This window comes from Homalodisca vitripennis, chromosome X (assembly GCF_021130785.1).
Source record: "Homalodisca vitripennis isolate AUS2020 chromosome X, UT_GWSS_2.1, whole genome shotgun sequence".
Taxonomy (NCBI): Eukaryota; Metazoa; Arthropoda; class Insecta; order Hemiptera; family Cicadellidae; genus Homalodisca; species Homalodisca vitripennis.
This window is the reverse complement of record NC_060215.1, coordinates 62,468,028-62,484,639: the sequence shown is the minus strand read 5'-3', so window position 1 is coordinate 62,484,639 and position 16,612 is coordinate 62,468,028. Positions and strand designations below refer to the sequence as shown.

At 32.6% G+C, this 16,612-nt stretch overlaps 1 protein-coding gene across 1 annotated transcript in view; it reads right to left on the bottom strand.

Moving 5' to 3' along the window:
- The window catches only part of LOC124368521, a 55,285-nt gene extending 41,628 nt beyond the window's left edge, over positions 1 to 13,657 (bottom strand). The window contains exons 1-2 of the mRNA XM_046825763.1: positions 11,831 to 13,657; positions 9,566 to 10,033 (exon numbers count right to left, since the gene is read on the bottom strand). Coding sequence (XP_046681719.1) covers positions 9,566 to 10,033; positions 11,831 to 12,233 — 871 coding nt within the window. The 5' untranslated portion in view covers positions 12,234 to 13,657. The remainder of the gene's footprint in view (positions 1 to 9,565; positions 10,034 to 11,830) is intronic.
- Between the last annotated feature and the right edge of the window lie 2,955 nt (positions 13,658 to 16,612).

The following is a 16,612-nucleotide window of genomic DNA, read 5'->3' as shown; positions in this document are numbered from 1 at the left end:
TATCAACTCGACGTTTATACCGTTGTGATTGTCAACGGAGGTTGTAGTCTATTACGTAAAATATTAACAACATAAACAGTAGTATATTACATAGTTGAAAAGTGTTTCAGTTTGAATAGTAGCCGTAGCAAATCTGTTCACCAGTAACCAAACATTATTAACTTTTAGTTGATGTTTCCTGATTAAAATAAGGAAAAGAGAACGATGCAAGGTGGAGTGGGCTATGCAAATGTGACGTCACATCGTACCAACTATGGCATATTTTAAAATTAAAACTGAACCTCAAATTATGCTTAGAACTAAGATAAGACGACATTAGACTTTCTCGGGAAGGACATTAATCATTTTTTGACCTAAGTAAGAGTAGATTCTCCTGCCAATCTCTGGCTTTACTTTGGAGAAGTGAAGGTTTTGGTTATGCAGGGTGCTGCGCTGGGAGACCTGATCTTTTCTAATCAACCTCTCACATACGTATTGAGGTTCTCCTTGCGCTAAGGCTTTGTGGTGCATACAGTTGGTTAATAACCTCCAAACAGTACCCATAGGTAACATCGATACTTCTCCGCAGTAAGACACGTCGTGAAAACGCCTCAAATACAAATACGGGAAATACAAATCGAATGGCTGCGTTCTATATTCTTTCAGTTGAATGTTCTCTTTGGAAATACTGTTTTCGTAAGGGGGTAGCAGTACTGAAGTATAAACAAATCTGAAGACCGTAAAAGTTTGACATAAACTGAAGTTTCTGAATATGTACAAGTGTGTTTCGGTAGCCTCAGAAACAACCGAGTTAGTCCACGATACGGACAAAGCTACCCAATAAAGTTATAAGTTACTAGATTACATTAGCCGGTTAGTTAGTCTAGAGGTTTAGTTTTATTCAAAGACAAAAAAAAAAAAAAAAAAAAAAAAAAAAAAAAAAAAAAAAAAAAAAAAAAACATTGAAGTAATGTTTTGTTATTGAGTTCGTAGTGATTTCAATTAATTCCTTTAATCATGTTGTTATTCGTGTCTTTAAAGCACCACATGACAACATGTTTGATTTTAAGTTAATATCCCTTAAAATAAGGACTCAGTTTACTTATGATGTGAGTTAGTAGCTAATGTTTTTAAGTAAGTAAACATATTTCAAACGACTACAAAATATGCAAGTTTAATTTCGATATATTTAGTATAAGAGTTGGCCAGATCATTATATTATGTCAATTTCCTTAATCAAATTCATAATTAGGAATAAAATACTGCAAGTTTTTTTGACGTGACAACGTCTTAAATCTTATTTTTCAACCGTAAATAGGTCGCCCTTATCAGATGGTACTACATTCCGGATCCATTACATCGATCCTTACATCAAAGCACTTGACAGATGTGAACGTCTCCCATCAGCTTTCAAAGGACAAGTTAGCATGACTGTGGATGTTGAAATTGATGGTACGAACCCAAGCTCGTTAATAAAGTTTATACCAAACTAACTGGTTAAGGCGTCAAGTGGAATGTAATAATAGTAAAGGTTTAATAGTAGAGAGAACTTTTTGGTAGTAGCTTAGTTTTGTAAGTAAAGACGATAAAATTTAAGTTTCAACACAAGCATTACATGATATATAAATGAGTTAAAATTGTTTCTTTATAGTATTAAACTTTTATTCTTTTGCATTTTACCAAATGATGAAAAATAAGCAATAGTTTTACTATACAATTTTATTTGTTTAACTTAATGTTTTTGCTTGTTTATAAAAGTTGTTAGGTGGAGATAGAAGTGTTAGGCATAATTACACTAAACTTATTGTAAAGAGACTTTCAATTAAGATGAAATGAGTATAATGATGTATAATTTTATAAACGAGTGAATGCAAAAAATTCCTCTATTGTCTATGAAGAAATTGTTATTTGTTATAACTGTTATAATGTTTATCAGATTAATCTCCACCGGTATGTCTGATAATAGATACACATTTTACGGAGTCATTAAAATTAGATAAAGCTGGTTCAAACTTCTAATTTACGTAATGGATAAGATACTCGGCGTGAAAGTAGATTTAAACATCTCAAACTACTTAATTCTGTCTAATTTATTTCCTTTCCTTCATTAATTCATTGCAGAAAACCAATACAATGGAGTATCGAATGGTCCGATATAACGTATCGAAATTCTTGAAATTATTGCAACTTTGCTGACCTTTGATCATTTGACCCAAGAATCGATAGTGTTCTTCCTTGGACCAAGAGATCATATCAAGTTTCAAGTCTCTAGGACCTTTCAAGAGTTATCGCGCAGACGGACCGACAGACAAAGATACGAATTTAAGAAGAACCTGTTAAAATAAATGGAAATTTCCATACTGTGAAACTTCTAAAGGAACAATATGGGTTTAAATGTCCATGACCTAGAGTCAATAGGAGATGAAAATGCTTTTTTTCTTTAAAAATAGATACAAATAAATAATCATAAGTTGTAAATCCTGACAAATAAGTAACTGCCCATAACAGAGCAGAAACATAATAAGCGAGAGCAATCAAATTTAGCAAAACTTAGTATAGATTGGTTATACATTTTGATGACGTTATAACTTTCGATAAGCAAGATTAGGGTATGAAAGTTTGAAAGGGCATAAATGTCTAGCCAAAGATTTCAGCCAATCTGCCAAATACTCGACTTTCTTACGTATACTTGATTCATTTATTTAGTGTACAATATAAAGATCTCTAAAAACTTGTAATTTAAAAAGATTACTCAAGTTGTTCCTGGAAAATTTGTTGCTAGTTAGAATTTATTATAAAGTGGCCCTCGTTTTCCCAGCACAGTAAGCTAACGCTAGTTCGGTTAGGTAGCCCGGCTAGCTTTCGAAAAAAAACAATAATGGAAAATTTGTGATTTTAATTAGTGTAGAAAACGGTAAATACTAGTCCCTTCGATGTAAACATAGCCGTTCCCGCAATGCAGAACTGTATGCGTATACATAGCGTATATAGCTAGGGGTGCAGATATCTGCTCACGAAAATGGCGGGACACCGCAGCTAGACGTCAGGAGAATACGTCATAGACAAACTGATATCATGATGCTTTTACGGGTAAATATAGTGTTGTGCCGTAAGGCTTGGTTTTCATTTTACAATCGTTATACAGTTTTGTATATACGATATATATATGTGTGTGTGTGGTGTGTGTGTGTGTGTGTGTGTGTGTGTGTGTGTGTGTGTGTGTGTGTGCGTGCGTGCGTGCGTGCGTGCGTGCGTGCGTGCGTGCGTGCGTGCGTGCGTGCGTGCGTGTGTGTGTGTGTTTAATGTTTTAAATAATGTTTTCTTGTAATTACTGTATAAGTTTAGGTTATGATTTTTATATGAGTATTTGGAATTTGGCGGGAATATTGTTTACAAATAGAAAATGTGTATATAATTCTTAAAATGAGCGAATCCTCTACTTCAATTCTTTATAAGAATTATTTAGATTTAAATATGCCTTTTTACATCGGCGTACATGAGTTTACAATATATAATCTGCACAAGCTACATATATTGCTTTTAAAATTGTTGTTATGATAATGAGTACATGCAATTCAAACCTCAGTTATTTCTGGTCTTCCGCTTAGACCGGTCACCCCCTTTGGCTGAACAAGCCTACATAAGAAAAATAATCCACACGTCTATGACATGGGTATTGACAGGCATATTTTGAAAAACATGATATTGACAACGGTCACATTTGAATAATTGTTGCATATTTAGTAAAGGTATCTTGACCTAGGTCTCTCAGGCCTCTAAACCTTGGCACTATAATTTTTGTCTTGTTTGGTAACAACATTACATAATAGTACGGTGAGTCAAACACTTTCTATTTACGGACACAACATTCTACCACAAAACAGTATCTTTAAATAGTTACATCACGATTGAGAGCAGTTGTATTGCTGTTGTAGACTGATACATGGTCTATTGTGTGAGTTTGATCTCAGAAAAGTTAAACTTAACAACTGTCTAGTTGACTCTTCTTCAGGTGTCGTTTGACCACAAACTTCAAGTCAACACTTAAACTGTATGTGATGTCAAGGAACTCGGTGTTACTCTTTTGTAACTGTCAGTTCCGAGCATCACGTAACCAATATTTGCCAAATTATGCATTTATTTTACATGTTGCAGGATGTGTTCAAAAGCCTTCACTCTGAAGACAATGCATTGCTGATTTTTTTTGTTCCCTCTTAAAAAAACACTAAAGACCAGCTAAATATATGGTCAAATACTTTGTGTAGTGGGTATGCGTCTTGGCTATTGTTAATTGACGAGACGACTGCCTCTCCATTTGAGCTGTCATCCATGAAATTAAGTAAGAAAATACAGTTCTTAATTTTCTTCTAGAAATTTGTCAATGATTAGATCGATAGCTAGAGATTCTGAGTTTGATCAACTTTCGAATACCAACAGGTACGAGATCTAAGGGAGCTGTAAACGATTGAAAGTTTATTTTTAAGTCTGTTATCGCTATAAAACATATCACGTGATAGCATTTATCTTCTCTGATGCTATTTCATATCGAAGAGAAGGTTATTTTACACAATAGTTACAGGAAGCCACTTCCCAAAGATAAATATTTACAATAAAAAATAAATAGCAAAACTACGAGAGTACAAGAAACAACTTAATTCACAAAAACTAATTTCTTACGATATACAAATAAAAATTTGGTCTGTATAAATATAATATAAATGTATAAACATGTAGATTTATGAAATTGTAAATAAATGTAGTTTCTTCTATATACTTAAAAAAGAATATTTAACACATTTATGAATGCATTCACATTATTATAGATAATGTACCATTTACCAAGATACTCTATGTGAAACTATAATTTAGTTTGGAGAATGTAAATGTTATTTCATGGCATAGTTAAATTTCATAGATTGTAGTTGATATTTGACAATGTTTACAGTTTTTGTTTGTTTAAAGTTTGTTATTGGCCATGGATGATTTGAAAAGATAATAGGATTACCATTAATCTTCCATTAATATTTGTAATAAAATAGAACGCAAACGTTTCGATACATCGATTTACTCCTCAGTCTTGCACATTTCATAGTGCGTGCGATATGGGTTGTGCAGTGCTCTTGGTTCTGTGCGGTGATATCGCTTAGATTAATTTTCAGCAGCCAGGACTTTATGCTGTTGTTGTAACAGTGAGGTATGTGCTTGTTCTTTTGACGTAACATATTATGTTGTCAAATTTAGTGTAGTGTGTCGCAAGCTCATCACCCACCACATTAATTACGAGTAGTGTGTCCTCGTACTTAGTGTTCTATTTTTGTTACATATAACGATAACGATGGAAAATGATATAAATCATATTATTACAGTTTTTTAAAGTTAAAAAAAGTGTATGTGTCCATTTTGAAAACCTATTACCATGTAAACACTGGACTTTATGCTCCTGGTACGTAATGAATTTCTTGTTAATCTTACAAATTAAAAATGTAGGAGAAATGTATTATGAGGGTATTTGCCTATTTATAGGACTAAACAATACAATGTAAGTGTAGCATATGTGTCACTGAGGTACTTTTGAGTGGCACTAAACTGTTCTCCATATTATGATCATCACATGTAGTTATTAGTGAACAGTGGACCAGTGGGCGAATTAATAGTTCATCGCGGAACAGTTTACGAGGGTTAGCTGTATGACTAACGTCAGAACGAATGGTAGCGGCAGGGGAGTGGATGTAGTGTTGGTTCGGTCGTGTATTGTGGTTGACACGTCATTTAGAGTTGCAGTACAGGCAGACACACGCACACACGCACATGTTGGAGGACGTGTTACAAGTGTCGCGCACACTCACTGTCCCGTCCGTACTGTCAAACGACACCAACACTCTTTGGCCCTCATATTTCAACCCCGTTACATTTATATCACTGTCACCAGCCCTCGTTGCACCATTGCCGAGTGCGTTACTCTGAACGAGCGCTATTTTTAATCGGGTATAGTTTTAAATACGTACTTCATGTCCATCATAACAATTTTCAGTAGTAGAAATGTTGTATGTAACTCGCTTATTTATTGGTCGATTATCCCCCCCCCCCCACAGCAAATGAGTGTAAGAATAACGTTGTGCTCGTTTTATGAAAATCTGTTCAATCAATTTATGAGCTTGTCGTGTAAATGCTAAATTAATTGTTAAGACCATCTCATACGTACATAGTTAATTCAACCTAAAATTGAAGTTTTATTCTGGTAAAACAATTAACTAGCTTTCAAACCAGATGTGCGCCGTTCCGGGAATTCCCTCTTTCATAAAAGTGGAACAATATATTGATTACCATCTTCTACTCACCTCTTTTATGGAAAATATTGTTGTGGTTTTAGGTGGGATGCTGCATTAAAAGACAATTCATAAAATTATACCTTGCGCAAGTACACAAAACCATATAAAATTGAGTTCCAAATTTGTTACACAAATACGTAGTAAGAGACTTCCCCTGGTCGAAGAGGATAGTATGGGACTAAAAATTACGCATTTAAAGAAAGTAGTTTTATTCAGTAGGAGCAAAAGTGACTCTTTTGGATGTGCCGTCGAGTTTTACAACCGAGGCGAAGCTCCGAGTTCGGAAGTACGACTAAGCGCCAAAAGAGACTTTTGGTTCGTGTAATGAACAACGGTTTTTATCATACGGAAAGCAAAATTAAAACTTTCATGTTTAATTTAATTTGTATTTATTACTGACATAGGCATACTCTCAAGTTTATGTATAAAAACAGCTGTTATTTACTTTTACTGAAACAATAACAAAGTTTGGTGTTAGCGCATTAAAAGAACTTAAATGGCACTGCATCTCATTTCAGACCGTTAAATAAACCAACACTCTCTCTATTCATACTTTTGTTTTATTCACAGAAACACAAAAGTTTGAGATCGGCCAATAATCCACCGCAATGTTCACTTCCGGGATTGAAGCCCTCAGCCCCAGCCTCAACCTAACATTGCATTTAGAACACCAAATTTATTTTTGCAAAAATACAAAAGACTTTGTTGAAGTGGAGTGTGTGGATGTGACGTGGCTGCAATTCGACGGCATGAATGAAGTAAATAAATCTAATTTAAAAACTATGCAAACTAGTCATAACTTTAAAATAACAGCATTTGTCGAAATTACCTCTTTAAAAGGAATAATAATGGACCGTATTACGGTAAAAAGGTATCTGTTACGTTATTATGGCGTAGGTTTAGTTTATGTCACAGTGTTTTCTGATATTATTTGAATGCTCAGCTATTTCCCTCTGGAATAATAATATAAAAATAGTGAAAACGTTTTCAATCAATTATAAATTTATTACTTAAATTACTATGCCCTTGAGCTAATGCATGTTAGTATTATTATGTATTTGCTTGTTTCGTTTCATCTACATAATGTAACCTTAATTAAAACCTTGAAAATGACAGGTTTGAAATGGATTAAGGTATATAATTATAAACAGTATTATAACGATTAACTATTTAAATTTGAATTTAGAGCATTATTCAATTATGTATAGCCTTAGTGGATGCAGACAAACTCTAAGTCACGTTTGTAGGTGTCATTAGAAGTTATTATTGTTTTGCAATTTTATCTGTAACAGAAACAAATTAAAATTGCTTTGGATGAATGAAACTTACTATTATTTTCCACCATTATTCAAGCTTAACATAGTTTTCCATAGTACATTTAGATTGTAACGATTGACTGCATTAATTATTTCTAATTGTTTTAATTTCCATATAAAAAATTACAATTTCGTAATTATAATACGGTTAGACAAACTTCAATGCATAAAAAAGATCAGGAATTACAATAACATTATTTTGCCTTTTATTACTCTTTATTTTCATATTTCCTTCACGTTAAAAGAGATACGCCAGTCAGTCATTTTTACCCCGATGAATTTGTAGGTGAGTGTGCGTACGTGAGGGGGGATGCGGTGGGTAGACACCCTCAACCGGCAACACTCCGAAAATGAGCCATATTCTAATTTCGGAAAGCAATAAAAAAATCTATCTCTAAGTGCCAGCCTTTGAAAAGTCCCCTTCTTTTTATTTTTAACACTTGGAATTATCTTTCCATTAAATATTAAAATATTTTAAATGTATGTATTTCGGCAAGAATGCTATAAAAAGTTTTTTCTTACACAGGTATTTAGCTACAATAATTTGCATAAAAATAATTAGGTTTCAAATATGTATTTTAACGGCAGCATACAATCTCATTTTCACGTCATCTGTCAATAACTATAAAACTTTGTACGTATTCTAGTCACCACCCTAGTAGCATTCGTGTAAGAGCAATCTCTGTAGAAAATTATGCTTCTTTTAAAAGCTTCTTCAATCAAAACACTTCATATAGTTCCCCTCAATGATATTATCTTTATATTAAATACTTTTAACAAATATGTTTCGTACTACATTTCAGAAACAGTGTTGATTTGAAACGTAATGCGTACAAAGACGCAAAATAAAAAAGCTCCATGTAAATGAATTCCTGTTACCCTAAGTAAATATTGGGCAAGCCGTTCTTTCAACACCGTAAACAATAATATTGGTTGTTTCCAGGCGCATTAAGTATAATATGATTCGTAATTTTTTAATTATACATACAAATTTATAAAAATATAATATTTTTCAATGATGTTATGATGTAATGATTTCATCTGAGAATCAAGAAAGTTATGTTCTTGCTCTTATTTTTATTGAGTTAACAATGATCTATAAGAGATTCAAATTAAGAATCATCGCATAGTAGCGTACGAATGTATAAGACATTTGTTTTTATACATTTAAAATACTAAGACATTTCTCCTGTTTTTAAACTTTTGTAAAAACGTTTCTCCTTGTTATGTAAATTTAAAGTTTTGTATCTATTGTTTTTTTCTGGATAACCATTATAATAAATGCTCATTGCATACAAAGAATTATAATGTAAAACGGGTAATTTTTAAATTACCGTTTTCTTATAACTTTTATAATCTTACTCCTAAACGTCATGATAATGTTCCGGTCTAATGCATTTGTTCGGAGTTGTATTATACTGTAGTGTAAACCTTCAAAATTAATTGCATAACATATTTTATGCAACGGACATGTATATATTGAAATTTAATAATTCTTCGTGAACAAGAATAGTTTTAATTCTTCCCATAAAACCTTTATTGTTAATAACGAAGATATAACTTAAAATGATTTAATGCAAAATTTGTATATTGTCATGTTGAACTAAATATTTATTTCCATGCCTTAAAACTTGACAGTTGTGCAATAGTTTTGGGATGCTATTTTTAATTTATAACTCATTAACTAATCATCACACCTCGTTAACAAAATTAAAAGTGTAGAGAGGTACTTTGCACCTCTTCCACCAGTAATGTGCCTAATGGCAACAATGAAAACACAGCGCAGCACAATTGTGCCATTCCAACTCTAATTGTATTTAATAACATCTCATATCCCAAATAAGGGGTTATATACTTCTACAGCAGAAGATTAGGAATATATTTTGTACCTTATTAAACGATTGAGATATTGTATCAATACTTGTAAAGTATGCTACTTACTTGCCAAGGGTGGGTTCTTGCTGGGGTCGGTACCTAGGATTGCGTTTACACTAAACTTGAGCACTGGAGTCTCTTTCTCCGTCTGGCTTTCAAGCGCACGCTTGCTGTTCGGCTTAAGCACTACTACGTTTTGTTTGTAATCGGTGTACAGTTCACAAAACCTTGTTTTTTGGTCCACGTAAGAGTCATGTTTGAAGACACCGAGGCCGTCGGTGTAGTTCTTGAAGACGTCACTGTGATAGAAGTGCCTGAAGGCAGGAGAGTCGCTGGTAAACGCTGAAGCCACTTCCGGGTGCTCAGGACTCGATTGTTTGTCCCTCTTTATCTGGAGATCAGCAGTGACGTCAGTCTTTAGCTGCATACTTGCTGGAGCACGCTGCAGCTGATCTGTTGCTGAATCACTGTTTCTTTGCTGCAACGGCTGGAGCTCCATGAAATGATGACTTGGAGGAGTACTGCTCTCAAAATCTATAACAATAACAGTACTTTAATATTAATATTTTTAACGTATAGCTCACTTCATATCTACCCAAGCGTACTCCATTTTATTTTTTATAATAAATTACATTTGGTAAGATTGTTAAATATAGGCAAAACGGCGCAAGCCATGTAAATCACATTATTCATAGAACGGAATTCATATGAATAATGTGAACTCAATATTTCACTACAATTAGCTTCAAAACAAATAAGTTAATATAAAATGAGCAGGCATTGCGACCTGATTTTGTATATAGCTCTTTATTTCACACTTGCTGTGAATGATTTTTAAAGAGAGATGGACTGTAAAAGATTAATGTTCTTAATTTATGTGCTAGATTTAGCTTAGTCATGTTCTTACGAGTAATCCTTGCGCAATTTCGCAAAATTTACTCCATAACATTTGAAACATCCATACTATCCATCCTTGTCCGAATTGTTGAGAAACTTGAGGTTTGCTATAAAATGTATTTTGCCTCCACAATAAACTTCACCATTAACTATCAAGGTTTTAAAAACGCCTACCGTTAGACAAGATGAATAGCATACAGACCGTAAATGTTTTTTGTAGTAATTTGGAATTGTTAATTTGCCCTGCCTCAACATATCTGAGAAATTATTTTGCTGAAGGTGTGCTTTGATAAGAAAGTTCTCAAGTATTAAACCAGAAGCAGAGCCAACTTGTGAACCTTGCATCACACACTGATAAAACCTCAACCTATTCCACAACAAGGAGTGTCAAACTAATTAATAAGTTCTCTGGAAATATTGGGATTATTGGAAAACAACAAAAATCAGTTTAAAACTCACATCATGTATCTTTGTCTCAAATGTGTTCCCCTATTGTAATTATGCCGAAATTAAAAACACTGTGGATCTAAAGAAGGGGTGATTTTTATTGGTCAAACCCATACAAATGTAAGTCTGACAGTGTGTGTGTGTGTGTAATTATATATATATATATATATATATATGTATATATATATATATATGTTACACATATAATAGTTCAAAAGCCCTACTAAAACTGTACATCTTCAAGTTGAGAATGTTACAGATGTTTAGTACTGTCTCTGTCTGAAATATTTTATATTAATTTAACTATTTTAGCAAAAAAATAGATTTGGAACTGAAGAAAAATGAAATGGTATTGTGTTGATAAAGTGTTGTTTTGTTTGTAAAACGTAAGATGAAACGGTTGATTCGGTGATGACGTACTACTAGTGTTTGTATACAAATATATAACTAAAGCGTTTTTATATTTTATCTGCCAACCATTATCAATGTAAAAATAAACTATTATTTTATGGTGAATAAGATATATAATACGTAAAACACGTAAAAATCACCACAAAAACATCTTAATTTTTTAGACATACATAAATGAGCTGTAATTAGGTGGAAAGAAACTTAAAGTACCCCATAGATGAACGTTGCTATCTTACACAAAATTCAGATAAGTTTTTATAATAGAAATAAAAACTAAAAGTATTATTAAAAAATCTAGTGTGAATCGCCATTAAAATATATTACTGAAACCCACAGAATTACTGATACAAAAAATAAAAAATATATTTTGTATGTACTTATACACTGGATATATAACGGTAGGGCTAGTTAAAAATAATTTGAATGCGATAATACAAACATGTGAAGTACACATAAATCGTTACCATGAAATGAAGTTTTACAGTGTTGTTGTTGCATAATAATGACTATGAATTCTATCATAATGAATTTGTGCATGTATATGCTCAAACAATTGAGAATTATGTCAAACCAGACCTCTTTTCGGAGTCCATCTGTCGTCGGGTTCGAGACGAGCGTCATTGCGAGAGTCAGTGTCGACATCCAGGCGCGACCGGAGTCGAGAGGAGTCTCCAGATTGGTCTTGATCCTCCGGGCCGACCGAAGAGTCGCCGTTGGGGGAAAGACGATCCTTGCGAACCCGGTAGTCAGTAGGGCAGGGAGATCCGGAGCTCTCGTACTCCGGACTGGCCGGGTACTCGGTATCTCGAGAAGCCGGTGGTGAAGAAGGAGGTTCAGAGCATCGCCTCTCGTTCAGCAGATTGTCCATGAGGAACGCCGAAGAGCTGGAGAGGAAGCTGCCGTGTGGCGAGCTCTTGGCGGCGAACAACTGCCGCGAGTAGGTGTGAAGCGGCGTCGGTACCAGGACATTGGGGAACATCTCCGGGCCGCAGACTCAGGTGATGGTACTAATAACCGTCCAGGTAACGTCCATGACCAGTACACCTGAAACTCATATTTTATTAGATGTATGACGTCTATCTGGTTATATCAGCTTCTGTAGCACCCACAGTTGGTGAATGTCTATAAACAGTGAAAGCAATTATCCCAATGTCGTGCCGCCAGTTAAAACCTCCATAATTAGAATGCCAAGTCCTGTTGATCAGGAATTAGTATTATAGGACTGTCATTGTAAAAAAAACAAAATTAGTAGTAATCAACTTCAATTCTTGAGTTTTAAAACATCTCAAAGTGTGTTCTGAATACTGAAGTCATTCAAGTATACAAACAAAGACTTTAACTCTGAAAACCTGAAAATCCCCAATACTACTGAAATACCTACGCAAAGAATGTTACCACCAGGTTTGTTATCACACACTTATAACGCACCCATTCATACGTTGACGGAGTCAAAAGACTAGTATTCTAATAACTAGTAATCAAGATTCTAACAAAAAATGACAATATAAGTGAAAAATATAAGTAAATGTTTTGTTTTTTTAATAGTGTTATACTGTCAATTATATGTACAATAGATCGAAATTACTGATTTTTGACGTGCTACAGTGAATAACACCACAATCACCAACTCGTATTATATTATTCGAATAAAATATTGTTACAATTGGTTTACTCTCCATCGCAATTGGATCATTCATGTTACTTTAATATTTTATAAAAAATAGACTCATTTGAAATATGTATGTTATTAAAATATTCCCGTGCTGCCTTGAACCATTCATAAATTTGTTTTCTGATAGAAAGGTGGCTTACATGAAAGTCCGGAGAAGTGTGATATATATGTTTTTTACATTATTTATAATACAAATATTTACAACTGAAAAACGAAAAGAAATAAATTAAGGGAAGTACACTGGTCTGGAATATTAAGTCTTAATTTATCCAATTTGAAACATGAATTACATACGAGATGTGGAGATGTATTACATAGATGGACTATTTATATTTAAATGACGTAAATTTAAGTTTTAAACACTAATGACCAAAACTATGAGATTTCATGAGGATATGATTGAATTGTAGGATAATGTCAGTAGTTGTGTTATCTTATCACTGGAACAGCTGAGCAATGCCATTGATTATGGTTCCTTCATCAATGACATAATTGCAGTCTAATATTTTAAGTATCTGTAATTAGTTATTGTAATAATTAATTATCTAAATATCCATATGTTTGATTTCTTACTAATCGCTGTTTTGTCGTTGTACTTGTAATATATTTGATGTATATATTCGTATGTGAGAGTTTGGTAGATTTGAGTTGTAGAGTTACATATAGTCATAAATTAAATTTATGACTATACCAGTGTGTTTTTCAGCAGGATTAGTTACATTTTTCTTACATTATTTGCACGTACATGTTCATAGTTACTTAATAATATTTGTAACTGCTTTACTATAATTAGGTACTTACTGTTGTAAGGCATGTAAATTAATTAAAAGAACAAATAATTCATTCCTATCCGCACAAGGTCAAGGTAATGTTTTCTATCAAGTCTTTGATGGACTTTGATGTTTTTGAATGAGACAAGAAAAAGAAATGAAGTGATTTAACATGTTATTTAATTAAACAAATTTGATTCTGTTTATGCTATTAGTTTGTGTATAAGGATTAAACAAACGTAATTTCTCGGTTATACTAATGGAAATGCGTTCAAACGTCTATTTGTCTATTTTTCAGTCTTCAGAAAAGGTATATTAAAGAGCAGTAACCAAACTTTTGTTTATACATAGAAAATATAACTCAAACCTAACACTAATTGCACCACCTTAATTGCTTATTACTTCCAAAACTCTTGACTTCTTTAAGTTGATGATAAAGGGAAACTTTTAATGAGCGAGAAAGCGAGATTGTTTCGAAACATTAATAAGAAAACATTTCTTAGAATGCGTTGTCAAAGTACTTGATATACTCAATATTTCGTGTTGTGAGCCTTGGGGGATAAAACCATATAGATAAAGTACGGTGATTAAGAATTTCTCCACCAGCTGGGAAACTCGTGTAACTACCTCTTCTGCCGTGATAATACCGATCCTTTGTAGACTTCTTAAGAAATTTATAATAATCATTATAAATATGTATTTCTGATGTTTCAAATCAAAATAAGACACAAAATCATTAAGAAGTCAATATTTTAAATTTATCCTGTTATAATCAGCTGTTACATTGTAGTGACATTTTTTAAATCAGGTGTGCGACATTAATTACTTCTTATGCGAACATGACTTGACTTCCGTTGTATTAAGAATAAATAATTAAACGCACTTGCGATTTACTGCTAAAACCCTTTATATTGTAAATAATACAAAAGCTGGCTGATATTATCAAGGGTTTGAAACTTCAAAAAGTCTCCCTCCACTTTGAGTAGGGTCAACCTTTTGAGGTCTAGTTTGTGGCACTGTATTATATTAATAAATACCATTAATCTCATATGCTACTCGACCTATGCTCCCATTAAAACGTTTTCCTCCGACTTCTTACGGGCCGCCCCCTTTGAAGCGTAGCGGTCCACTGAATATCTGTTAAAATATTTTTTTCGTGTATACTAACCATATAAAATTTTGTTTAGCAATGATTAAAATAATGTTAAACCGTCCCAGTATTTAGTTGTCACCCTGTATGATATTTAAATAATTTATTATGATATAGGCTATAGCCTATGTTGCACGTATTTCTGATTTTAGCACACCTTTTATATTTATCCTTTCATGTAAAGTGCAAGTAAGAAATGTTTGTTTACGGTTAATTGAGGTTATTTACTCATTTATATGTTTATACCAAACCAATATTAAATTTATTCATATATTTAGATACAGCATAGATTTATTCATAAACGAAGCGGTTAGCTTATATAGTGGGATTTAGTTAAACGTTAACGAACGCTTTAGTCATAAAGAAATAATATTAGATATCCTCATACATCTAATAATTATTACAGTTTATGCGATAAAGACATGAGGTGTTTTATTATGTTTAACATTACGGATAAGAAAGATCGGAAATAGAAATAAAATAAAATTTAAACCATTATAATTATATACGATTTACAATTTACATAAAAATATATTTATCATCTTAGCGTATTTGGCTTATTATCTCTTACAACGAATTATAACTATTAAGACTGATTACAATATGGGATTTAAATTACATTAGTTTAACTTTGTAAGACATAAAATAAAAGTATTATTAGTTCTAATTATTTTCATTACTGTGAATAGTAAACGTTAGAAATCGGACACAAGCTAAAATCTTAAGCTAAAATACTTATATTTGCAGTTTAATCCATTATCAATACATTTCTAAGCAAATCAACATAGAACTTTTCTTTCAATAAAATATACTTAACAGAAAAAAAAACATTAAAATGAATTGCTTCACCTTTCATTTGAAAGAAAATGTTGCTTATTTGAAAGAAAGTTATAATTTTATAAGTATTATTTGTTTACAGTTTGTCATTGACGGCCTTTAAAATCATCAGGTCATTAATGAAAATAAATAATTACAATAATTTAATAAGCTCTGTATAATGAGTTGACCATATATGGTATTGACTGTTAGAAGTGATTATAATTAAATAATTTACTAGTCTAATAATTTATCTTTCGTTTATAAGAATATTACTATCTATCGTTATTACTATTTTATCATTTTGAGTAAGCGCCCAGTTATATATAACATAAGCTATTACTGTGTTATACCAATGTAGTGGTATATTTTTGGAATAAATTACGTTGAAATATGCAAAGTTTCCACAGTTGTTACTCTAAAGCGACGAAGAAAATTATGTAGCTTTATGCATTGAAGAGCAAGCAGGGTCCTTTTATTTACCTCTCATTCGGAATGGTGTATTCTGTTCTTACCCAGTTGTCTGAAATAGATGTGAGTGGTGTCAAAATAATCTATTTGTAATGTTAGAAGACACATAGTCTCAACTAAATGTGTTAGGAGGATTTTATTGATTTAATCCATATTGCATCTGAAAATTTAAATGCCAACATAAATGTCTCTAATACACAGCGTAATTCAATAAAAAATAGATCCTACCTTAGAATGTGATCACTCTGTAGTTATATGGCATATGATCTTTAAAACCCGTAGATTAATTATCTTTTTCTTTACAAGCTCCGGGGATATTCCATCTTGCAAAATTTTTAAATTTTAATCTATAAAGTGAGTTTCCTACAACGCAAGAACTTTGAGATGGATTGTAAACAAAATAATTGTCTACTGATGAACTAACGTTTCCTACCTCAGCTTTCTCTCAACGCTCAAATGGCAAACATTAAAAAAATCTG